The sequence below is a fragment of the Triticum dicoccoides genome, chromosome 1B, assembly GCF_002162155.2.
Source record: "Triticum dicoccoides isolate Atlit2015 ecotype Zavitan chromosome 1B, WEW_v2.0, whole genome shotgun sequence".
In the NCBI taxonomy this organism is placed as follows: domain Eukaryota; kingdom Viridiplantae; phylum Streptophyta; class Magnoliopsida; order Poales; family Poaceae; genus Triticum; species Triticum dicoccoides.
Genome location: NC_041381.1, coordinates 681,704,102 through 681,729,176, shown reverse-complemented (window position 1 = coordinate 681,729,176; position 25,075 = coordinate 681,704,102). Strand labels below are relative to the sequence as shown.

At 44.3% G+C, this 25,075-nt stretch overlaps 1 protein-coding gene and 1 pseudogene across 2 annotated transcripts; one reads left to right on the top strand and one right to left on the bottom strand.

Annotated features, from left to right (window-relative positions):
• The first annotated feature begins 20,151 nt into the window (after window positions 1–20,151).
• LOC119349641 lies at window positions 20,152–22,164 on the top strand. 2 transcript variants are annotated; one of them, XM_037617717.1, is made up of 3 exons: window positions 20,155–20,527; window positions 21,661–21,678; window positions 21,776–22,164. In XM_037617717.1, exons 1-3 carry the CDS (start codon window positions 20,194–20,196, stop codon window positions 21,958–21,960), a joined length of 537 nt encoding a protein of 178 aa, XP_037473614.1. In that variant the 5' UTR covers window positions 20,155–20,193; the 3' UTR covers window positions 21,961–22,164. The 2 variants fall into 2 exon arrangements, with proteins under 2 accessions (XP_037473615.1, XP_037473614.1); XM_037617718.1 differs by lacking the exon at window positions 21,661–21,678 and having other exon boundaries at window positions 20,152–20,527.
• Window positions 22,165–22,211: 47 nt separating this feature from the next.
• On the bottom strand, window positions 22,212–23,252 carry LOC119349640 (annotated as a pseudogene).
• Between the last annotated feature and the right edge of the window lie 1,823 nt (window positions 23,253–25,075).

Here is a 25,075-nt window from a genome sequence, read left to right as displayed (position 1 = left end):
ATTTGGATCTGGTGGAAAGAGGATTTGAGTGGAAAGCAACTTGGGAAGGCTAGAGATCAAGATTCATATGGTAGGAATGGAATATCTTGGCCTCAACACATGAGTAGGTAGTTCTCTCTCAGAAATAGTAAGTTGGAAGTGTAGGTTTCGTCTGATGGCTCTCTCAACGAATGAAGAGGAGGTGGAGGGGTATATATAGCCTCCACACAAAATCTAACCGTTACACACAATTTACCAAACTCGGTGGGACCGAATTCAGAAACTCGGTCGGACCGATTTAGCAAATTTAGTAACCGTTAGGATTTTCGGTGGGACCGAAGTGCAACTCGGTAGGACCGATATGGTTAGGATTAGGGCTTAACGTAATCTCGGTGAGACCGATTACACAAACTCGGTAGGACCGATTTTGGTAATTAGCTAACCAGAGAGTTGGTCAGGCAAACTCGGTGGGACCAATTATCAAACTCGATGGGACCGATTTTGGTAATGAGTCAACCAGGAAGTTTGCATTGTAATCTCGGTAGTACCGATTGCTCAAACTCGGTGAGACCGATTTTGATAATGGACATACACAGAGAGATTACAATCCCATCTCGGTGACACCGAGATCCCTATCGGTGAGACCGATTTGCTTAGGGTTTGTGGCAGTGGCTAAGACATCCAAACTCGGTGGCGCCGGAATCGGTGGGGCCGAGTTTGACTTTAGATTTAGGACAAATGTGGATGTGAGAAAGTAGCTGAGGGTTTTGGAGCATATCACTAAGCACATGAAGCAAGAGGCTCATTAAGCAACACCTCATCCCTCCTTGATAGTATTGGCTTTTCCTATAAACTCAATGTGATCTTGGATCACTGAAATATAAAATGAAGAGTCTTGAGCTTGAAGCTTTAGCCAATCCTTTGTCCTTAGCATCTTGAAGGAGTTCCCACATCCTTTAGTCCATGCCACTCCACTGTTGAACTTGTCTGAAATATACTAGATAAAAGTGTTAGTCCAACAAGAGATATGTTGACATTAATTACCAAAACCACCTAGGGAGCACTTGTGCTTTCAATCTCCCCCTTTTTGGTAATTGATGGCAACATACATCAAAGCTTTAGATAAAGATTTAAGAAATAGCAAGTAAAGCTATGGAAAGACATGTAACAAGCATAGGCTCCGCCTACATGTATGCAATCATGTGAATATGAAATATAGAAGTATGTGAGAGCATAACCATGATAGAGCAGGCAATGTGTTACATGTATCTTGGCCATATGCATCAGAGCAAAAAAAAGTATTAAAGGAAATACCTTCATGCCCATGAGTCCTTCTTGCAAACAGTATGTACATCAGCAAGAATTCCTCATACACATGATTGTGATGCATATACTTACCTTGTAGTCTTGAGTAGGCTTAGGATGGAATGAACCTGTGTAAACAAGGTTAGATAACACAGATACATCTACTAGCCAGAGCAAATAGAAGAAACCACAAGAATACCAAGACTGGGATGACATGTAGAGAGTGAGTACTAAGTACTTCATTGGATTTGACATGTCCCCAAGAGTAAAGATATGCAATGAATTTGACTGATTTCTTTCCCTTAGATGTCTTGCTCCCCCTGAATCTAGCATGGGATACTGGGAGAAGATAGGGAACAGAAAATGAGAGCTGAAAGATATAAATGAACAGAGCTAATGCAAACTAATGCAAGTAAGCACATATGAACATGTCTTTCCCCTCAAGAAGACATGTGGCATCTCTCCTCTTGAACACCAAGCATCTGGGATCCTTGAGAAATACTTTCTACTAGTATTCTCTCCCCCTGGATATCTCTCTCTCTCTCTCTCTTCCTGAAGGATCTCTCTCCCCCTGAGAAGGTGATACTCTCTCTAAAATGATAAGCTTTGATGTGATCTCTCTCTCCCCCTTTGACATCAATTTCCAAGAAGGGCTTGATAAAGATGTAATCTCTCTCTCTCTCCCTCTGGAATTTGTCGTGAATGGGTTTGATCCTTGAGTCACAACATAAAGCAATGATAAAAATGTGATGCTTGTTAGAGGACAAGATTCATTGAGTGGAGCTGGATCAGAAGAAACTCAGAATAAGTGGCAAACTATTTTTCCTGTTGTGAAATCGGTGGCACTGAGTGGTATGCTTCGATGGTACCGAGAGTTTTCGGTTGGACCAAAAATAACAAATCGGTGTAACCGAGTTCATCGCAGAGAAAACACTTGTCACCTCAGCTCACTAGACTAGAAAGATCTCACAAAGATTTGCAAGGAATTAACTAAAAGATATGCAATGAATTGATGCATGAAATGCAGAGCAAACAAAAGAAAAGAAAGAAATCTAGATGAAGTTTTTTTTGAAAGGGGAAACAAATATGCATGAGAAAATTGCAAAAACACAAAGACGAACACAAGAGAACTTCATCTAGAGATGGTCAGCGACAAAGTCACCTATGTTAGAGTATATTGACTTAGGAGTCAAGTGAGATCACTTGATCATAGGTCATACTCATCGTTTAAGCTCAAAATGGGGTTACCATTTTTCGTTTAAGCATCTTGATGTATTCACATCTTGTCGAGTTGCTTTAGCTCATGTCTTGGAGTAAAGCTTCTCTAAGATTTAATAACATACCTTGGTTGGTGGTGTTTTCCATGTAGTTGAACTTGTGTGAGTTGCTCGAGGTTGATGTAGCTCATCAAGAATTTGGAGCACCACTAGGAATTTGAGTCCATCTACCTACATGGGTTAGTTCTTGCAAGGAAGAGCACTTGTGTATCCAAAAATGACACTCATGAAGCTTAACATAGAATTTGTTAAAGGATATGTTCGAATGGTTTCGTGCTTCCTTGTCTTCAACCACCTCTGTATAGAGACTTGGTGATGTAGAGATTGCTCGAGGTGTGAGTAGGTTACAATCTCATGGAATTTGATTCAACCAAGTACCTACATGGGTTAGATAGCATGAAAGATACAAATATATCCAAGACATAAGATTTTCATCATAAGAGAAATATCAAGGATTAGTCATAAGCTCATGTCTTGCATGTATCCAATGGAGTTTCTACTCCAAGTTTGAAGCATCAATGATGTTAAATTCTCCTCTCAACCTGCAAAAAACTTTCTCATCAAGAGGTTTAGTGAATATATCCGCTAATTGCTTTTCGGTGCGAACATGCTTAAGATCAATGTCACCCTTAGCAACATGATCTCGAATGAAATGATGATGAACTTCAATATGCTTAGTTCGAGAGTGTTGCACAGGATTATGGCCAATTTTGATAGCACTTTCATTGTCACAAAGCAATGGAGCATGTTTCACATATATCCCATAATCATTAAGAGTTTGAGTCATCCAAAGTAATTGAGCACAACATGAACCAGCGGCAATGTAATTCGCTTCGGCGGTGGATAAGGATACCGAGTTTTGTTTCTTGGAGGACCAAGACACAAGAGATCTACCAAAAAATTGACAAGTACCCAAAGTGGACTTTCTATCAACCTTGTCTCTGGCATAGTCTGAGTCAGAGTAGCCAACAAGATCGAAAGAGGCCCTCTTAGGATACCAAATGCCAAAATTTGGTGTATGGATTAAGTATCTCACTATCCTTTTCACAGCCTTAAGATGACATTCTTTAGGAGCAGCTTGATATCGTGCACACATGCACACACTTAGCATAATATTGGGACGTGAAGCACATAGATATAACAATGAACCAATCATAGAGCGATAAACCTTTTGATCAACCAATTCACCATCTTTGGTCAAATCAAGATGTCCACTAGTAGGCATGGGTGTAGACATACCTTTGCATTCTTGCATATTGAACTTCTTGAATAAGTCCTTAGTGTACTTCATTTGAGAGACAAAAATACCTTCCTTAGTTTGCTTGATTTGCAACCCAAGAAAGAATTTGAGTTCACTCATCATTGACATCTCAAATTTCTCCGACATTAGCTTCCCAAACTTTCCACTAAAATGAGGGTTAGTTGAACCAAATATAATAGCATCAACATAGATTTGGCACACAAATAGTTCACCATTAACCCTTTTAGTAAAGAGAGTAGAATCAATTTTCCCAATTTCAAAGCCTTTTTCAATAAGGAACTTGGTCAAGCATTTATACCATGCTCTAGGAGCTTGTTTAAGACCATAAAGAGCTTTGTGAAGTTTGTAAACATGATTGGGTTTCTTGGGATTGACAAAGCCGGGAGGTTGTTTAACATAAACTTCCTCCTCTATTTCACCATTTAGAAAAGCACTTTTAATGTCCATTTGGTACAAGGTGATATCATGGTGATTAGCATAGACAAGTAAGATGCGAATGGACTCAAGTCTAGCAACGGGGGTGTAAGTCTCACCATAGTCCATACCTTCGACTTGTGTGTAGCCTTGGGCAACGAGACGTGCTTTGTTGCGAACTACTTTTCCATCTTCATCTTGCTTGTTGTGAAACATGATGGAAATATGCCCTAGAGGCAATAATAAATTAGTTATTATCATTATATTTCCTTGTTCATGATAATCGTTTATTATACATGCTATAATTGTATTGATAGGAAACTCAGATACATGTGTGGGTACATAGACAACACCAAGTCCCTAGTAAGCCTCTAGATGACTAGCTCGTTGATCAATAGATGGTTACGGTTTCCTGACCATGGACATTGGATGTCGTTGATAACGGGAACAAGACCCAATCCTAAGCCTAACACAAAGATCGTGTAGTTCGTATGCTAAAGCTTTTCTAATGTCAAGTATCATTTCCTTAGACCATGAGATTGTGCAACTCCCGGATACCGTAGGAATGCTTTGGGTGTACCAAACGTCACAACGTAACTGGGTGGCTATAAAGGTGCACTACAGGTATCTCCGAAAGTGTCTATTGGGTTGGCATGAATCAAGACTGGGATTTGTCACCCCGGTTGACGAAAAGGTATCTCTGGGCCCACTCGGTAGGACATCATCATAATGTGCACAATGTGAACAAGGGGTTGATCACGGGATGATGTGTTACAAAACGAGTAAAGAGACTTGCCGGTAACGATATTGAACAAGGTATCGACATACCGACGATCGAATCTCGGGCAAGTACAATACCGCTAGACAAAGGGAATTGTATACGGGATTGCTTGAATCCTTGATATCATGGTTCATCCGATGAGATCATCGTGGAACATCTGGGAGCCAACATGGGTATCCAGATCCCACTGTTGGTTATTGGCCAGAGAGCTGTCTCGGTCATGTCTGCATGATTCCCGAACCCGTAGGGTCTACACACTTAAGGTTTGGTGATGCTAGAGTTGTTATGGGAATTGGTGTGCAGTTACCGAATGTTTTTCGGAGTCCTAGATGAGATCCCAGACGTCACGAGGAGTTCCGGAATGGTCCGGAGGTAAAGATTTATATATGGGAAGTCCTATTTTGGCCACCGGAAAATGTTCGGAATTTTTCGGTATTGTACCGGGAAGGTTCTAGAAGGTTCCGGAGTGGGGCCCACCAGCATGGGGGGACCCACATGAACGTGGGTAGTGGGGGAAAGGCCCCACACCCTTGGTCAAGGCGCACCAAGATCCCCCCTTAGAAGGAATAAGATCATATCCCGAAGGGATAAGATCAAGATCCCTAAAAAGGGGGGATAACAATCGGTGGGGAAGGAAATGATGGGATTTCTTTCCTCCCACCTTTGCCAACGCCCCAATGGACTTGGAGGGCAAGAAACCAGCCCCCTCCACCCCTATATATAATGGAGAGGCACATTGGAGCTTCAGACTTGCCCCTGGCACAGCCCTCCCCCTCTCTAACTCCACCTCCTCCTCGGTAGTGCTTGGCGAAGCCCTGCCGGAGAACTGCAAGCTCCACCACCATGCCGTCGTGCTGCCGGAGCTCTCCCTCAACTTACCCTCTCCCCTTGCTGGATCAAGAAGGAGAAGACATCCCCGGGCTGTACGTGTGTTGAACGCGGAGGCGCCGTCTGTTCGACGTTAGATCGGATCTTCCGCGATTTGAATCGCCGCGAGTACGACTCCCTCATCCGTGTTCTTGTAACGCTTCCGCTTAGCGATCTACAAGGGTATGTAGATGCACTCCCCTCTCTCTCATTGCTAGTTTCTCCATAGATAGATCTTGGTGACTCATAGGAAAATTTTGAATTTTTGCTAGGTTCCCCAACAAAACACCCATTTGGTACCGATGATGTTGTGGTTGTCGTCGGGCTTCTCAACCAATGTCCAAACTTGGTTTCTCTCAAAGTTGTGTAGCTCTTCATGCATAGCGTTTATCCAATCCGGATCTTCCAATGCTTCTTCGACCTTCATAGGTTCAATGCTAGAGATGAAACAATAGTTTTCACAAAAGTTAGCTAAACGAGTTTTAGAGCGAGTGATTCTCCCGGTTTGAATATTATTGTAGATTTGTTCGACGGGATGGTCTTTAGCAATTCTTGCTCGAACTCGTGAAAGCTTTTGCTTGGATCTTCGTTGAACATCTTCTTCATCTTGTTCTTCTTGGCCTTCTTCATTGTTGGCGTTGGCGTTCTCTTGTCGTGGTGGAGAAGGAGGTTCTTAACGTTCATCTTGATGCACTTCCTCGTTTTCTTCATCTTGGTGTGTCCCACTTGTGGATGCTTCCGTGTCAACTCTTGGTTCACCTTGTCGTGAAGTAGAAGCTTCCACTTGGACAGACGAGGTACTCTCCTTCACCTCCGTTGGACGGACCTTGCCAATAGACAAGTCTTGGATTGCTTCCGAAGGATCTTTGTCTCCTACATCAATTGGCAATTGCTCTACTTGTGAGCTGTTAGATTCATCAAACTTCACATCTACCGTCTCTTCAACCTTTTGGGTGAAATTGTTGTAGACACGGTATGTGTGAGAGTTTGAGCCATAACCTAGTAGGAAACCTTCATGAGACTTAGGAGCAAATTTAGAACGACGATGCTTATCAAGAATGTAGCACTTTGAGCCGAATACTCGAAAGTATCCAACTTGGGGTTTGTTACCGGTGAGGAGCTCGTATGCCGTCTTGCCGAGTAGCTTGTGAAGATACAAGCGATTTGTTGCATGACAGGCTGTCTCAACCACTTCTGCCCAAAAGTGCTTCGGCGTCTTGTACTCATCAAGCATCATTCTCCCCATTTCGATGAGCGTCTGGTTCTTCCTCTCAACAACTCCATTTTGTTGAGGTGTGTACGTAGCCGAGAACTCGTGTGAAATCCCTTCTTTGTCAAGAAAGGTGTCCACATTTGCGTTCTTGAACTCCATTCCGTTGTCGCTGCGAACCTTCTTGATCTTCACATCAAATTGATTTTGGGCCTTCCTAGCGAAGTTTTTGAACATCTTCTGAACCTGTGATTTATCATCGAGAAAGAACACCCACGTAAATCTTGAAAAATCATCAACTATAACTAGACCAAAATAATTTCCACCGAGACTCTTGTAAGAGTTGGGACCAAAGAGATCCATGTGAAGTAGCTCGAGTGGCCTCCTTGTGGTCATGATGTTCTTCACGGGATGCCTTCCTCCAACCTGTTTACCTGCTTGACAAGCACTGCAAAGTCTATCCTTATCAAATATGACATCATTAACTCCAAGGATATGATTTCCTTTAATAAGCTTGTCAAGGTTTCTCATGCCAACGTGACCTAGTCGTCTATGCCATAACCAACCTTTTGAGGATTTAGCAATGAAGCAAGTTTTAGGTTGAGCCTTTTTAGTGAAATCAACAATGTAAAGACCACCTCTACGTATACCGGTAAAGACCATTTTATGATTGTCTCGACGAAACACTTGGCAATCAACTTCTGTAAATAGGACATTGAAACTGAAATCAGCAAGTCTAGATACTGAAAGTAAGTTGTATCCAAGAGATTCAACGAGCATGACATTTTGTATGGAGCTATCATGTGAGATGGCCACCTTACCGAGGCCAACCACCTTACCCTTTGAGTTGTCACCGAAATTGACATACTTTCGAGGACTATCATTATCAGCAAGCTCACGAAACATGTCTTAATCTCTGGTCATGTGATCGGTACATCCACTATCAAGAACCCATTCCTTTCCTCCTGACATATATCCCCGAAGATTTGCCATAAGACCAAAGTGTCTCATTGCATCATCAAGATCGAAGTCACTTTCACCATCCTCGTCATAGTATCCATGTTCAACATCGTCATGTGGTGGATCAAATCCTAGAGAGGGTGATTCGTTAGAGTGAGTTTGACAATGATCTTGTCTATGAATTTTTATAGCTTCGGAAATAATATCACTAATAATACCAACATTTCCTTTGGCACGCATGAGGTTTGTGAGCTCAAATAGACGATCACCAAACATAGGATCACTAGAATTCATCTTACTCAAGGCAATAGACTTATGAAGAATTTCATCAAGATTTTTCAAAGAATAATCAGGAAATCGTTCCTCAAGAAATTTCCATATAGTGTAGGCACACTCAAGAGTAGGCAGTTTTATAATCAAGTTTCTAGGCAAGCCTCTAGTGATAAGATTAACAGTTCTAACATTTCTAATCATGTCAATAGACTCATCAAGGGTAGGATGCATAGGATCAACACAAGGTGCACAAGGACTAGCAATGTACTTGTTCAAATGATATTGATTGAAAATTACAAACATCTCATTTTTTCACTCATGGAAATACTCTCCATCAAGAATAGGCACTCTATGTCTAAGACTCCCCAAAGTAGACTCATCCATCTTCCTCCAATGGTGATTAAACCAAGGCAATGGAGACCAATGCTCTGAAACCACTTGTAGGACCTTGAGAAGAGGTGTCTAGAGGGGGGGGGTGATTAGACACTAAGTACCAAAGTTGCAGATTTTAGCCCTTTTAAGTTTAAGTGGAGTTTAGGCACAAGTTTAACATTCACAACACATAGCAAGCAAGCATGCAAAGAGTATATGAGCAGCGGAAAGTAAAGCATGCAACTTGCAAGAATGTAAAGGGAAGGGTTTTGGAGGATTCAAACGCAATTGGAGACACGGATGTTTTTGGCGTGGTTCCGATAGGTGGTGCTATCGTACATCCACGTTGATGGAGACTTCAACCCATGAAGGGTAATGGTTGCGCGAGTCCACGGAGGGCTCCACCCAAGAAGGGTCCACGAAGAAGCAACCTTGTCTATCCCACCATGGCCGTCGCCCACGAAGGACTTGCCTCACTAGCGGTAGATCTTCACGAAGTAGGCGATCTCCTTGCCCTTACAAACTCCTTGGTTCAACTCCACAATCTTGTCGGAGGCTCCCAAGTGACACCTAGCCAATCTAGGAGACACCACTCTCTAAGAAGTAACAAATGGTGCGTTGATGATGAACTCCTTGCTCTCGTGCTTCAAATGATAGTCTCCCCAACACTCAACTCTCTCTCATAGGATTTGGATCTGGTGGAAAGAGGATTTGAGTGGAAAGCAACTTGGGAAGGCTAGAGATCAAGATTCATATGGTAGGAATGGAATATCTTGGCATCAACACATGAGTAGGTAGTTCTCTCTCAGAAATAGTAAGTTGGAAGTGTAGGTTTAGTCTGATGGCTCTCTCAACGAATGAAGAGGAGGTGGAGGGGTATATATAGCCTCCACACAAAATCTAACCGTTACACACAATTTGCCAAACTCGATGGGACCGAATTGAGAAACTCGGTCGGACTGATTTAGCAAATTTAGTGACTGTTAGGATTTTCGGTGGGACCGAAGTGCAACTCGGTAGGACCGATATGGTTAGGGTTAGGGCTTAACATAATCTCGGTGAGACCGATTACACAAACTCGGTAGGACCGATTTTGGTAATTAGCTGACCAGAGAGTTGGTCAGGCAAACTCGGTGGGACCGATTATCAAACTTGGTGGGACCGATTTTGGTAATGAGTCAACTAGGAAGTTTGCATTGTAATCTCGGTAGTACCGATTGCTCAAACTCGGTGAGACCGATTTTGATAATGGACATACACAGAGAGATTACAATCCCATCTCGGTGAGACCGAGATCCCTATCGGTGAGACCGATTTGCTTAGGGTTTGTGGCAGTGGCTAAGACATCCAAACTCGGTGGCGCCGGAATCGGTGGGGCCGAGTTTGACTTTAGGTTTAGGACAAATGTGGATGTGAGAAAGTAGTTGAGGGTTTTGGAGCATATCACTAAGCACATGAAGCAAGAGGCTCATTAAGCAACACATCATCGCTCCTTGATAGTATTGGCTTTTCCTATAGACTCAATGTGGTCTTGGATCAGTGAAATATAAAATGAAGAGTCTTGAGCTTGAAGCTTTAGCCAATCCTTTGTCCTGAGCATCTTTAAGGAGTTCCCACATCCTTTAGTCCATGCCACTCCACTGTTGAACTTGTCTGAAATATACTAGAGAAAAGTGTTAGTCCAACTAGAGATATGTTGACATTAATTACCAAAACCACCTAGGGAGCACTTGTGCTTTCACATGTGTATCTGCTCTGCTGACTTGTTCTGACTATCACTTTGGTCTGACATGTTGCCAATCACTGACTGTTGTCCCTGTGAATAGTTATAGATGAGATAGAATGGATGAGCATCACAAAATGCAGAGATTTTTGCAAAAGAATGATTCAAAAAACTTAGTTTTAGTTTCCACAGAAAGCATTTCGGATCTACTGATTTTTAAACTCGGTGATACCGAAGCAGTTTTGGAACCTAAACTAGTGAACTCGGTCAGACCGAGTCATAGTTCGGTGGCACAAAGACTGCTAGGGTTTCACAAAGTTCTAAAATCGGTCACACCGATTTGTAATTCTCAGTCAGACCGAGACTTACTAGTGCAATGGCGTTAGCCAAATCGGTGGGACCGAGTTTTTCAACTCGGTGGGTCCGAGATGGTTTCGGCGGAAACCTAACCCTAAATTTTCGAATCACATCTATTCTAAGGATCGCATTGACTGGATAGGAGTGTTTCAATCGTGGCAAGATGCATTACGAACACAATGTGCTGAGAATCAGATGAGGATAGCACTGTGATCGAGTTCATACCCTAGTTCGGCGGTGAACTCGCTACGGCGGCAATGGCGGAGAAGAAATCCGTTGACGGCGGCGGAGACCAGCGACAGGAGGCGGCTGGCGATGAAGTCGACGATCCGTAGACCTAGTAGGCAGTGCGAGCTATGCGCGGGCAAAGAGTTTCGGAGAAAGTTTTCCAAATTTTGCCCGTGAGTATATATATAGCCCGACACTGTCGGTGTGACCGAGTGGAACAACTCGGTGGCACCGAGATGCATAACTGTTAACAGTTACAGCAACTCGGTGTGACCGAAAAGTTCAAATCGGTTGCACCGAGATTGAAAACCTAGATCGACTTAGTGATCTCGATAGGACCGAAATGGAGGAATCGGTCAGACCGAAAATCACAAAGAAGTTTTGGAAGTTTAAGTCTATGACGAATCGGGGACTCCGAGTGCTCCTCACACAGAGTGGTTCGAATCTGACTTGATCAAATTTTGTGGTGTAGCATGAATAGAGTTTGAGACGAGAAAAGCATAGATAGCTAGAGAAGGTTCTTAGGCATTCTTGTCCATCCACTTGGCCAAAGAAAAAGAAACCAATCAATCAAAACAACAAGTGGATGTCCTCGAATGAGTAAAATATGCAACCAACATGCTCACACAATAAAATGACAAATGAAATATATGGCAAAGCATGCACAACCAATTCTAGCATCTATCAAACAATTGGCGATTACTAGGTCATCTATATATGAGTATATTGACTTAGGAGTCAAATGAGAACATTTGATCATATGTCATACTCATCGTTTAAGCTCAAGTGGGGTTACCACTTTTACATAATGCATTGATGTGTTCACACCATTAGAGTTGCTTTGACTCAATTCTTTAGAGTTAAGCTCCCCCTAGATGTGAGATCCCCCTTAGAGGGATGAACTAACCTTGGTTTTTGTCGATGATGACTTCATGTAGGTGTTGAAGATGTGGATGCTCAAGGTTGATGTAGATCTTTTGGAGCAATCCTTTGGAGTGAGTTGCACTTTCAATACCTACACGGGTTAGTCCCACAAGGAACAAACAAGAATATCCATAGACATAGAGTGATGCACACACAATATGATGTCCATGAAAACATTAGGTTACCTTGTCCCTTGCCTTACCAACATGAGGGTTTATGACTCCTTGAACTAGTGCAAGATGTGGAAGTTGATTGCACTTGTCCTTGCCATAATGATATGAGTGAAGAGTGTTGGCGGAGTCACCCTCAAGAACTCTCTAGTTCTTCTTCTTCGGGATCCACATCATCTTGATGGGAATCCTTGGTGTAGTAGTTGTGCTTGATGAAGTAGAACTTGACGTAGTCTTGGGAACCCACTTGACCAAGGCCTTAGGTGCTTCTTCAAATGCATCAATCTCCTCTTGAAGCTTGTCCTTGCCTTTGTTCTTGTGGTCTTGTGGTGGAAGATTAGCTTGTGCTTGTGTTCCCTTGAAAGAAGTAGGATCATACTTTTCTTGTTGAGGAACAAACTTCATCTTGGGGTATTGGTCTTCTTCCCACTCAACTCCATTGGCATTGAACTTTCGTTCAAAACCAACACCTTGATTCTTCCGGTGCCTTCCTTGCTTGCGTACAATTTCCTCGAATTGCTTACTCCCGGCAAGGCTCTCGTATACACCTTTCTCTATAATTCCCTTCAATAAGCTATTTTTTTGCTCAAGTGCAACTTGGCTAAGAGAATCATTAGTGGAATCAAGAGAACTACTAGAAGCAACAATATTGGATTTAGCATTGTTATTGTTACTACTAGATGAAGAATCTTTCTTGTTCTTGTTACTAGACTTGACTTGTGGCATGTAAGTAGATAAGAGTAAACGCTTGGCAATATAAGAAGAACTTTTCTTGCGAAGATCATCATTGATTGCCTTTAAGAACTCATGCTCTTGCTCAAGATTGAGCTTTTCAAAGCGTAACTTCTCATGAGCCCTTAAAAGTTCTCGATGATTTTCGAAGATAGTTTCATGAGCTAACTTAAGAGTGTTTAGTTCTTTAGTTAGAAGCTCAATCTTCTCCTTATCATTGTCATTCGTTTTATCTTGTTTAGCATGATTAATTGACATTTCATCATAGTATTCATCACTAGAGTTGTAAATAAGTAAATCATCATCACCTAGCAAGTCATCTCCATCACTATTGAAATCAACATACTCGGGATGAGTTACCTTAGGGCCTTTAGCCATGAAGCATCTTCCAATTCCTTCATTTGGTGAGTCAAATATGTCGTAGGAGTTGGTTGACACCAGTGCTAGACCGACAACACCTTCATCTTGAGTATGTTTGGAGTCGGAGTGATAGCTTCTCTCGGAGTGATGTTCAGAGTCGGAACCGGATACCCATTCACCAACATGAGCTTGATGTCTTCGTTTTGTGTAGCTCCTTGATGACTTGTCCTTCCTTTCCGAATCCTTGATTCTCCATGAGGGTCTTCGTTCATAACGATCATCTCTACTCCTCCTCTCTCTTGGTGGTGATTCTTCTCTTCTACTTCTTCTTTTAGGAGAATCTTCTCTTCTTTTGTAGGGTGCCGTACACTCATTGGAATAGTGTCCAGGTCTCCCACAATTGTAGCAATTGCGCTCTCGACTGGAAGATCTTTTGTCATTGTAGGACCTTGACTTAGAGCTTCTTTCTTTGCTTCTACTCTTGTAGAATTTGTTGAAATTCTTCACCATTAAGCTCAATTCTTCATTGAAGGTTTGTTTCTCACTTGATGATGTGGGGGCTTCACATGAGGCTTTGTAAGCACCACTTGACTTGTTGTGAAGTTCCTCCTTATCCTTGAGTGACATCTCATGAGCAATAGTTCTACCAATGACCTCCGTTGGCTTGAGATTCTTGTAATTGGGCATCATTTGAATCAATGTGCACATGGTATCATATTTTCCATCCAATGCTCTTAGGATCTTCTTGATGATGAATCTGTCAGTCATCTCTTCACTCCCTAAGCCGGCAATATCATTTGTGATAAGAGCAAGCCTAGAGTACATTTCAGCGACACCTTCACCATCCTTCATTTTGAACTTGTCAAGCTGACTTTGGAGCACATCCAACTTGGATTCCTTGACGGAGTCGGTACCTTCATGCATATCAATCAAAGTGTCCCAAATTTCCTTTGCATTCTCAAGACGGCTGATTTTGTTGAATTCTTCAGGGCACAAGCCACTGAAGAGGATATCACAAGCTTGAGCGTTGTATTGCAGCATCTTCAATTCATCCGGATTAGCTTCACGGTTCGGCTCTCTCCCATCAAAGAATTCACCTTGCAAGCCAATACAAACAATAGCCCAAACGACGGGGTTATGTCCGAGAATATGCATTTTCATCTTATGCCTCCAACTAGCAAAATTAGTACCATCAAAGTAAGGACCTCTACGGTGATAATTTCCCTCGCTAGACGCCATACTCTCCTAGGTTGTGAAACCAAGGCTATGACCACCAAAAGCTATGGAAATCAAAGCAAATGGAGACCAAAGCTCTAATACCACTTGTAGGACCTTGAAGTATGTCTAGAGGGGGGTGATTAGACTACTTGACCAATTAAGAACTTAACCTTTTCCCAATTTTAGTTTGGCAGATTTTAGCAATCTTTGGACAAGTCAAGCAATCATCACACAATTCAAGCAAGCATGCAAAGAGTATATAGCAGCGGAAATTAAAGCATGCAACTTGCAAGAAAGTAAGGGGAGGGGTTGGAGGATTCAAACGCAGTTGGAGACACGGATGTTTTTGTCGTGGTTCCGATAGGTGGTGCTATCGTACATCCACGTTGATGGAGAGTTCAACCCACGAAGGGTAACGGCTGCGCGAGTCCACGGAGGGCTCCACCCAAGAAGGGTCCACGAAGAAGCAACCTTGTCTATCCCACCATGGCCGTCGCCCATGAAGGACTTGCCTCACTAGCGGTAGACCTTCACGAAGTAGGCAATCTCCTTGCCCTTACAAACTCCTTGGTTCAACTCCACAATCTTGTCGGAGGCTCCCAAGTGACAACAAGCCAATCTAGGAGACACCACTCTCCAAGAAGTAACAAATGGTGCGTTGATGATGAACTCCTTGCTCTTGTGCTTCAAATGATAGTCTCCCCAACACTCAACTCTCTCTCATAGGATTTGGATCTGGTGGAAAGAAGATTTGAGTGGAAAGCAACTTGGGGAAGGCTAGAGATCAAGATTCATATGGTAGGAATGGAATATCTTGGCCTCAACACATGAGTAGGTGGTTCTCTCTCAGAACTGGTAAGTTGGAAGTGTAGGTTTGTTTTGATGGCTCTCTCCATGAATGAAGAGGAGGTGGAGGGGTATATATAGCCTCCACACAAAATCTAACCGTTACACATAATTTACCAATCTCGGTGGGACCGAATCAACAAACTCGGTCGGACCGATTCAGTAAACCTAGTGACCGTTAGGATTTTCGGTGGGACCGAAATGCAACTCGGTAGGACCAATATGGTTAGGGTTAGGGCATAACGTAATCTCGGTAAGACTGATTACACAAACTCGGTGAGACCGATTTTGGTAATTAGCTAACCAGAGAGTTGGTCAGGTAAACTCGGTGGGACCGATCCGCTCTTTTCGGCGAGACCGAAATGTTACGGAAGGGAAACAGAGAGTTTACATTGCAATCTCGGTGGGATCGATCGCTCACTTCGGTTGGACCGAAACGTTATGAAGGGAAACAGAGAGATTACAATCCCATCTCGGTGAAACCGAGATCCCTATCGGTGAGACCGATTTGCCTAGGGTTTGTGGCAGTGGCTATGACATTTGAACTCGGTGGCGCCGGATAGAAAGAATCGGTGTGACCGATTTTGACTTTAGGTTTAGGTCATATCACTATTAGAATCTGCAAATAGCCCTAGGGCCATATACCCTAAGCAAAAGGGCGAAAACACTAGGGAAAGTGGTTTCCCTAGTGTATACCCTAGGGAAATTGCCCTAGGGATCAATTGGTGGGGGAATCTTGGTTTCCCTTGGGTGTTCAAAGAATACCCTAGGCATTGTTTAATTTCCCTTGGGTTTTGTACCCTAGGGAAACAACTGACATGTGGCATGACTGCTGACTTGTAAAGTAGATATCCTTTGGGTTAGTTCCACTCCCTAGGGAAAAACTCAAGAACCATTAGTCCATCCAACTGTTGGGTTTATCAACCTTATAAAATCAGTATTTATAAGTATTGCAATGAATTACACAACTTAATATTTGATTTGCACAAATGTAACTACCAATGATAAATGTAGATAATACCTCCAAAAAGCTGAAGACACAAAAGCACGTAAATTATATATTTCAACCATCATTACACATGACAACATCCACTAGCATACACAATATTACCACACTTTACAAAAGATGGCATCTAGCTCCACTCATTACCTACACCCCACAACATGTACATAGGATTTTCCAATTAGTAACCTGGATTGTCCAATTAGTAACCTCGAATATTGACCGTGCATGATATATAAGTCACTAGTACAACAAATCATAACAATAGCCAAGTGCACGGCCAAAAAGCGATCTGTCATGGTTGCGCCTGGTAACTACCAATTAATCAACACAAAAAGTCCTCCTGTAAACTGAAATAAAATGCATTAGTAAGGTTCAGAAAAATAAATAAATAAAATTGCACATTTCTGAGTTGGCATAAGTATATAGCATAGTAGAAAAATGTGCATCGGGTCATAAAACAACTAGAGAAAAATATAACTATCCGGGTTACAATTTTAAGTTCAACACAGGGAAACAGCCAGAAACATGGTCAGCTCACACCAAACCGCTCTTCAGAATATTTCCGTTGTTCGTTTCACCCACTGTACATCCAACTATACTATTCTTCTAGAGACATGGTAGAATAGTTGGCAGCACAGTGCAGACGTCAAAGGACCAACAAACTTCATTTTGTTATATTAAACAAGGTTAAAGCAATGGTTTTTCACCCAAAAAAAAGATGTTAAGAAAATTACCAATCCGGAGTACTGTGCACATGCTAGCAAATTAGCCTATTTTTATATGTACTAATAGGTTCACTTCTCCTTATAATTAACTAATGCAAAGGTCAAATCTTCATCTTTGTTTAATCAGCGAGATAGATAGACAATTTATAATTGATCCAAAACTGCATGGATCAGACGCATATAGAAACACGAGGGAAGAAGGCCATGCGAGCTCACCTAATCGAGCATTGGTTCTGAAGTTGAAGCCCCTATGCGGATGTGGAGGTTGCAGGACGTCTTGGTCGAGGGCGGCAGGGTCGGTCGAGGACCGCAGCGGCGGAGGCCCCCGCCTGCGTCTGAAGATGTTGAGGGCGGCAGATCTGTAAGGTACAAGACAGCGGCGGCTGCCGCAGGAGCAAGGCCTGCAGCAGTGGCAGCGGAACCCTGCTTCTGCAGCGGCCGCAGCGTCCACCAGCGACGGCGACGGCTCCTTCTGCAGCGGCCGCGGCGTCCGCCAGCAACGACGACGGCTTCTTCTGCAGCAGCTGCCGTGGGAGCAAGGTCTGCCTGCAGTGGCGGAGGCGTCTGCCAGCAACGGCGACAGCTGCTTCTGAAGCAGCTGCCGCGGGAACAAGGTTTGCAGCAGTGGCGGTGGCACCCTGCGTCTGCAGCGGTGGCGGCGGCCGCCAGCAACGGTGATGGCTTGAGGATGGCACGGGCGGCCTGGCAATGGATGAGTGGCGCCGCTGCTGGTTTGGTGGTATTTTAGCAGCGCTCCCGGCACGGGTTTGCGATTTGGGGAAAAGTTCGCGCCTGCAGGGGAGGAATGCGCGCGTACAACCAATTTGCACGGGCTCGCGTGAAAAGGGAAAAAAATTGGCGGGCAGAATACGGCACGCCCAATGAACTCCGCGCGCGTACGACTCAATTTTAGCACTACTGAAGTAGCATCTACACAAAAAATATTACTAGTACGATATTTTGTATACCTAATCATCAAAAAAAAAGTATGCACTTATTTTCACCTATTTCACTACCATATTTATCTTTTATTCCATTAAGCGTGTGAACAAAAAGAAATTGATCAGCTTATATTTCGAAAAAATGATCAATCAACTTATATTTTCACCCAATTCCATGTTATTTCCACTTGTGTTTTTCCCTTTTATATATATTTCAAATTATATAATTTTGGTTGGAATATTTAGAAAACAACTTTTAGCTAAAATATATATGTATATTGGAAAATTAATTGTGTGCAAATCTCTCTAGAGTTAAGACTAGAAGCCCTAGGGATACATTATTATAGTGTTAGTGGCAGTGGAAGACTGCCGGTAGACTCTTTTATTTGTCCCTAGGGTTGCACTTATTTACCCTAGGTATAGCCATTTCCTAAGGGTTTAATCTGTAGGCCCTAGGGAAAGTTGCCAACATGACTTTGGTATGGTCCCACTCAATGAATACCCCTCGGGTCTGCTAGCAAGCCCTAAGGAAACAATACGCTCCCTTGGGTTGTCAAGTCGGACCCTAGGTAAACTTTATGTCCCTAGGGTGCCATTTTTGGCTCTAAGGAACCATTTCAGCCCTAGGGCTATTTGCAGATTCTAGTAGTGTATGAGGATGTGGGAAAGTAGTCGAGGGTATTTGGAGCATATCACTAAGCACATTAAGCAAGAGACTCATTAAGCAACACCTCATCCCTCCTTGATAGTATTGGCTTTTTCTATAGACTCAATGTGATCTTGGATCACTAAAATGTAAAATGAATAGTCTTGAGCTTTTGAGCTTGAGCCAATCCTTTGTCCTTGATATTTTGAGAGATCCACTTTCATCATCCTTGCCATGCCATTCATTGAGCTTTCCTGAAATAATTGTCTTGGAATAGCATTAGCTCAATGAGCTATATGTTGTTATGAATTACCAAAACCACTTAGGGATAGTTGCACTTTCAAGAGGTTTCTAAAAATGTAAGGGGACGGCCATGTGCGTCAAAAGTTTAGGAGAAGGGCTAGGTACGCCAAAAGTTTAGTATATATATTTGGGGTTAAAGGATAGAGAGAGGTTTACATAAGTACTAGCAAGATGCCCATGCGTCGCACGGAACATCAAGATGCATTTGTATGACTAGTTTATCTTGTGGGAAAAAAGGATGAACGAGGGAAGGCCTTATTTGCAAATGTGAAGATGTGTGTGGGTATCTTTTTGCAAAATTGTGATAGTTTCATTCCTATCCGTTAGATATAAATCGAACGACCTATATTGCGGGATGGCAGGCACACCATCATCATCAACTTTGGTTTTTTATAAGAGTAGAGAAACGATAGGTAAAGGCCAGGGATGCTTCGATAGTATTCAAAAGTTTGTATTGTCCTTAAAGTAAGCCTCCAATGATAAGCTAAATAAAAAAAATACTCCATCTGCATAACGTAGTGCATATAGATTCTTTGTAAAAGTGAAAAAATTGAGAACTTTTAACAAATTTTAAAACAAAATTATTTTTATACATAATATGAAAATACATTGCATGATCTATCTAATGGTATGTATTTAATATTTCAGATATAGATATTTTTCTCCACAAACTTGATCAAAGTTTGTGAAGTTTGACTTAAAGAAAATTATACTCACTCCTGCATTATATAGTTTAAGTCATTAATGAACTTCATGGCAGTGCTAGCACTGATTTAAGTGTTGAATGGAGAAAAAAATCTATTTTTTTACACTGAAAAATAATACTGACATGTGACCAAATCTGGTCAGATGGGCCGGCACGGCCCACCCAAGGCTAAACGTGCCCGGCACGGCACGGCCCATCACACCACGATTACTAACAGGGTCGTGGCGTGCCGGCCCGCATGACGCGCCCTTAGGCCTAGGCATGACCCCTCTAGTAAACGATCCAGCCCGCGGCATGTTTGGCCCACATGTTTTGGCCTAATGGGCTTTTTATGCTATTTGGGCTTTTTTGCCTATATAACAAATTAAAAAAAAGACATGTCGTGCCAGCACGTGGGCCTATCCTCGCAGCCAGGCACGGCTCGTTTATAACCATGCCGGGCCAGGCCTGCGACAGGCCGAGCAGGCGTCCTCATGGGCTGGCATGCGGCGCATGGCCCACTTGGCCAGCTCTGGGCTTATGGGCCAGCCCATTTCCGGGCGTCATCCTCCAGAGAGCAACGTGAGCCACCCAAACGGAGGGAGCTCGTCCTTCCTTCCCCGCGCCGAAATGCTGGCCGCCACCGCTGCCTGCCGCGCGCCGGCGCGGCCGCTCCCCGCCGCGCGACCCGGTGGCAGCTACCTCCTCGAGCGCGTCCTTCTCCCCAAGCGGAGAGCGCCGGCGGCGAGGAGGAGGAGGGGACGGAGCGCGGCGGTGCGGTGCGGGATGCTCCCCGTGGACCCGTGGGCGCCCGGCGTGGACTCCCAGAGCATCGCGTCGCAGCTGTTCGCCGTGTCGCTGTTCCCCTACCTGGGGTTCCTCTACTTCATGACCCGGTCCAAGACGGCGCCGGGGCTCACGCTCTTCGGCTTCTACTTCCTCCTCGCCTTCGTCGGCGCCACCAGTACGCGTCCTCCTCCTCCTCCTCTTCCCTTTTCGTCTCGCTGCTTTCACGTGTCAATCTAGAGTAGTTGTTGTGGTTGGGGAGCGGAAATACTTGTATGTTTCGTGGTGAACATTGTCAGTGCTCAGTACAACTACCAGAACAGAGCAGCAGCAAACATTGTAAAAGTGGTTAGATAACTGAACGTGAATGCTACCGGGCAATTTGGCCACTATCAGAAGCTCAATTTTAGTTTTACATATCTGGTTAGTACAGACCACGTTGTGTGTAGAAAATCATATGGATTTTATCATGAGAAACTAAGAACTGTCTCAGTAATTATATGAAGGGTATGGCGGGAGCAGAAAATTTACCTGCATTATGTGGCTGTCAGACATATTTGAACAACTCAAAATGCCCTGGCACTCAGCTTACATCTGCAAAATGTGTTCTAGGTCGACAAAACGTTGCAACTGAGACTGTGATAGTGTGCTCATGTGCGTGTAAACACATGAAGTTTGTGGAATGAATGAACTTAAAACACAAAATATTCATACACTTGGTAAGAGAGCACCACTGCAGGAGTGCAGGTTTCTATATACTGTTCCAAAGCAACCGGCCAATAGTTTTTATGATGTTCGCATCTTCCCAAAGCCGAACATCTTCTTTTAACTACAGCCAAGGCAAATGACTAGCACAACCATGTAGAGAAGAAAAATTGATGCCGGTTTCTTTTGGAGCAATTTTCAGTATAATTCAGGTCGTTGGAGAAGACATAAAATGACCAATGAAAATTTGTTTTGTGAATTGTGTTACTGGTTGGATTTTGTAGAACGAAGTAGGAAGGAAAAGGGAAGTTGAAATCAGTAGAGTGCACAATCAATCAAAATGTTACTGTGTGTGTGGCACAAACAAACCAATTCGTTCCTCAATCAATGTGAGCCTTGGCATTTGGTTGGGACTTAACTGTCTGAACAAAATACTACGAGTGTTTATGTGTCCATCTGCTGTACACATAGGTCTCTTTTATTTTATTTTAAATTATTTAGCTTGCCCTATTTAGCTAGCTAGCAGAAAATTACCTCATCTCACGTCATTAATTATTTCCCTTTTTGTTTCATGCACATTGCACGGGCATTTTATCCCCGGCGCAGTACCTGCTGGGATATATGGTAATTGCATCATATCATAAGTTTTCAGTGAATCTTAATCTTACACACCTTGATCCATGTAATAAGTATTTACCGGTACAGTGCCCTCCTCTTTCAGCCAAAGTTCATTACGGGACCTCGCTGTCTAATGTGGACTTGCTGCACGGGACGGCGGAATCGCTCCTCACACTCACCAATCTGTTCATCGTGCTGGGGCTGAGGGGAGCCTTGAGGAACCTGGACAAAGCAGAGCAGAGCAGCCCTGAAGCTCCTCAGGACAGCAAGGAGAAGAGTTCAGTCTAGGTACTCTCACCAGTTCCCCCCAATGGTGCTTGTAAATCCCTGAGAACCTTTTCCTGGTGCATTTAGTGATGACATTGTGCTGTAGTGAGTGCACATTTCTGTTGCTCAACTAGCTTATAAAGCCCCTGCTGCTGCAATAAACTGCACAGATTGGCTTTGTGCATGTGCTGATCCATAATATATTGGAGTTATGGAGCTATTGCAGTTCAGAGTCTCTGTAGATCAATTTGGTGTTCTTGCAGTGGCCAATGTACTGTAGATATAGCTTCCATTGCGATAAATGATCACTGATCACGAGTCTGAATCTAAGTACTAGTGGGAATACAGTACGATAGTGGACGCGGCGCCTACAGTCTTCTGAAACTCCGGTTAGAGAAACTACATGTTCCAGAACAGCTCGTCGAACTCCATGTCAGCCCCGAGGCCGCCGCCGGCAGCGTAGCCGTAGGTGCCGGCAAGCTGGCACCAGGAGTTCCCCGGCGTGTAGCAGCCGGCCGGCGAGGAGGGGAACGAGGGCGGCGTGAAGGGCTCTTCCGGCCACTGCATCCCTTCCGGCGCCGCAGCCGGCGAGCTCTGCTGCTCCTGGCCGAAGGGAGCAGGCGGCTGCTGCTCCGTGCCGGCGAGGAGCGCGGTGGCCTGGGCGCAGGTGTGCGCGCCGTGGTAGACGACGTCGAAGAGCAGCGGGTCGGCGGCGCCGTGGCAGGATGTCCTTCTGGCCGTACTTGCGCCAGCTGAGCCCGTCGTCGAGCGGCCCGAGGTCCTGCATCGACGCCACCCTGACCTGCGCCCTCGCCGCCGCCGCCGCCTTCCTGCCGCTCCTGAGCCGCCCGTTCACGCTCGCCCTGCCGCCGGCATTGCCTTCGCTCCCGGCGAGGCGCACGGCCCGGTGGACGGACGCGGCCAGCTCGGCGCAGAGCTCCCTGGCGGCGCCCGGCGCACCCTGGTCGCCGTCCACCCGCGCCTCCAGCTCCCTCGCCATGGCCAGCAGCCCGTCCAGCTCCGTCGCCAGCGTCGTCGCGCCCTCCATGCCCGGCACACCAAGTCTAGCTGGCCGATTAGTGGCTGGCGGGGATTCGTTCTTGCGGTGAACTGATGATGATGAGTTCCCTTGGTGGTGACAGCGGGAGGAGGAGGAGGGTATTATAGGGCCAGCGGACCCAAGCAAGCACTGTCCATGGCCGGGACGGGAATTATGAAAAAAAAATCCGGAGCTTGTTTGACTGGAGACCGGAGAAAAGCGCGAGACTTTGAACCGAGGAAGGAAAGGAAGAGACACGTCACGCTCGGACCGGTCCTAGTCTCCTCTCCTCTCCCTCCCATCTGGTCCTGGGCAAGGCCACCACCACCATGGGGCCGCCATGAATATGCGCTCTCTGTCCACCCCGGTAGCTGACGGGTGACGTGGCCAGCCGCAATAACCAGCGGCGTCGCCTCGTTTGGACCCATCGACGCGGCGCAGGTGAACTTCAGCTTGCTTTGCCTGGAAGTTTCGTCGCCGCTGCCGTCCATGGGCGGACAGTAACCGCGGAGGGAAAAAGCGCCTGGCGTTGTGCCGCGCGGGTACGTGGCTTGGTGCCGTCACCTCATCCCCGGACGTGCGGTCGATCTGCGCCGCGGCAGGGCGGAGGAAGTTGCCCGGAAGGCGGCGCGCGCGGTTGGCCGTTGCCGGGAAGTGAGCAGTGCAAGCGGGCATAGTATAGAGCCAACTTGGGCCAGGGGCACGCACGATGGACATGTAGCATGTGGACTTGGCATGACCCGCGTACAAACGGTGACAGGACTGGAGAGTGCGTACAAGCCGAGGGGCGTGTGCCGTGTGCACGCGCAAGGAGCCTCTGTACAGTCGCTGGACCTGGACACAAAAGGCGCAATCAGCAGCCAGTCCGTGTGGTACACGGTATCGGTCCAACAAGAGAAGGGTTCAAAGTTCGAACGATGTGTGTAACCGGCCGGTCCTGGCCTACAGGGAGTAGGGTCGTGGAGCTAGCGAGTCACGTCGATCTGCTTTCACGCGGCGTGTGCAGTGCAGGTGAAGCCCGGAACGAAACTACTCCCTCCGTTCCGAATTAATTGTCTTGGATTTGTCTAGATACAGATGTATCTAGACTCATTTTAGTGCTAGATACATTCCTACCTAGACAAATCTAAGACAAGTAATTCGGAACGGAGGGAGTACTTTGGGAACGACGGTGCTGAGCCCGGAATCGTCAAAAGGTTTTCTACATGGACACGACGCGACCCCGGACGGATGCGCTGGGACTGGGACTGAGACTCGGTTCAAAACACCAAATCAAAGAATTTGTCGCACGCGAATTAAGCGTAACTCGGATGATTAGATTACATGTGGTGAAATGAATCCATCAGAAGAAGTTCCCGTTAACTAGAAAACAAGTCTGTGGCGACTCGTGAATCTCAACATGATGTGCCGGCTCAGTCTATAAGAGGTGCTCACAAAGTTAGGGCGTGTGTGTATACATTCATATGGGTTAGTGTATGTGCATATTTGTGAGCGGTATCTCGCTTATATGCTTTTAATGTCTATTTACATTCATAGACAATTAACATTTTTTACACACGTTTCACATTTCACAATTCATGATCATTTTTTTCATACACATTGTATATCTTTTGTCAACATTTTTTGTATACATCAGAAACATTTTTTTCTCTACAGATTTAAATTTTTTCAATATATTGTTTAATATTTTTTAAATACATGATCAACATTTTTTCATACATATTGTATTTTTATATATACCTTTTTTGTATACATGACAATAAAAATCTATAGATATTTAACATTTTGAGATGCTTGAGTAACATTTTTCGAATACTTGATTAACATTTTTGAAATGGTTGATTAGCATTTTCTAAAAACATGATCAACTTTTTCCATTCATTTTTCATATATATGACAAACATTTTCTTTGTACTCATTTAACATTTTAAAATGCTTGAATTAATATTTTTCAAATGTTTTATGTAAGACCTTTCCCCAAATTTGTTAATTGTCTATGCATTGGCACAAATAACAGAAAAAAAGATATATGCACATTGATAAGAAAATGGTTATGATTGAGATATAAGCAAATATGATAGCATGTGGCTTTCTGTG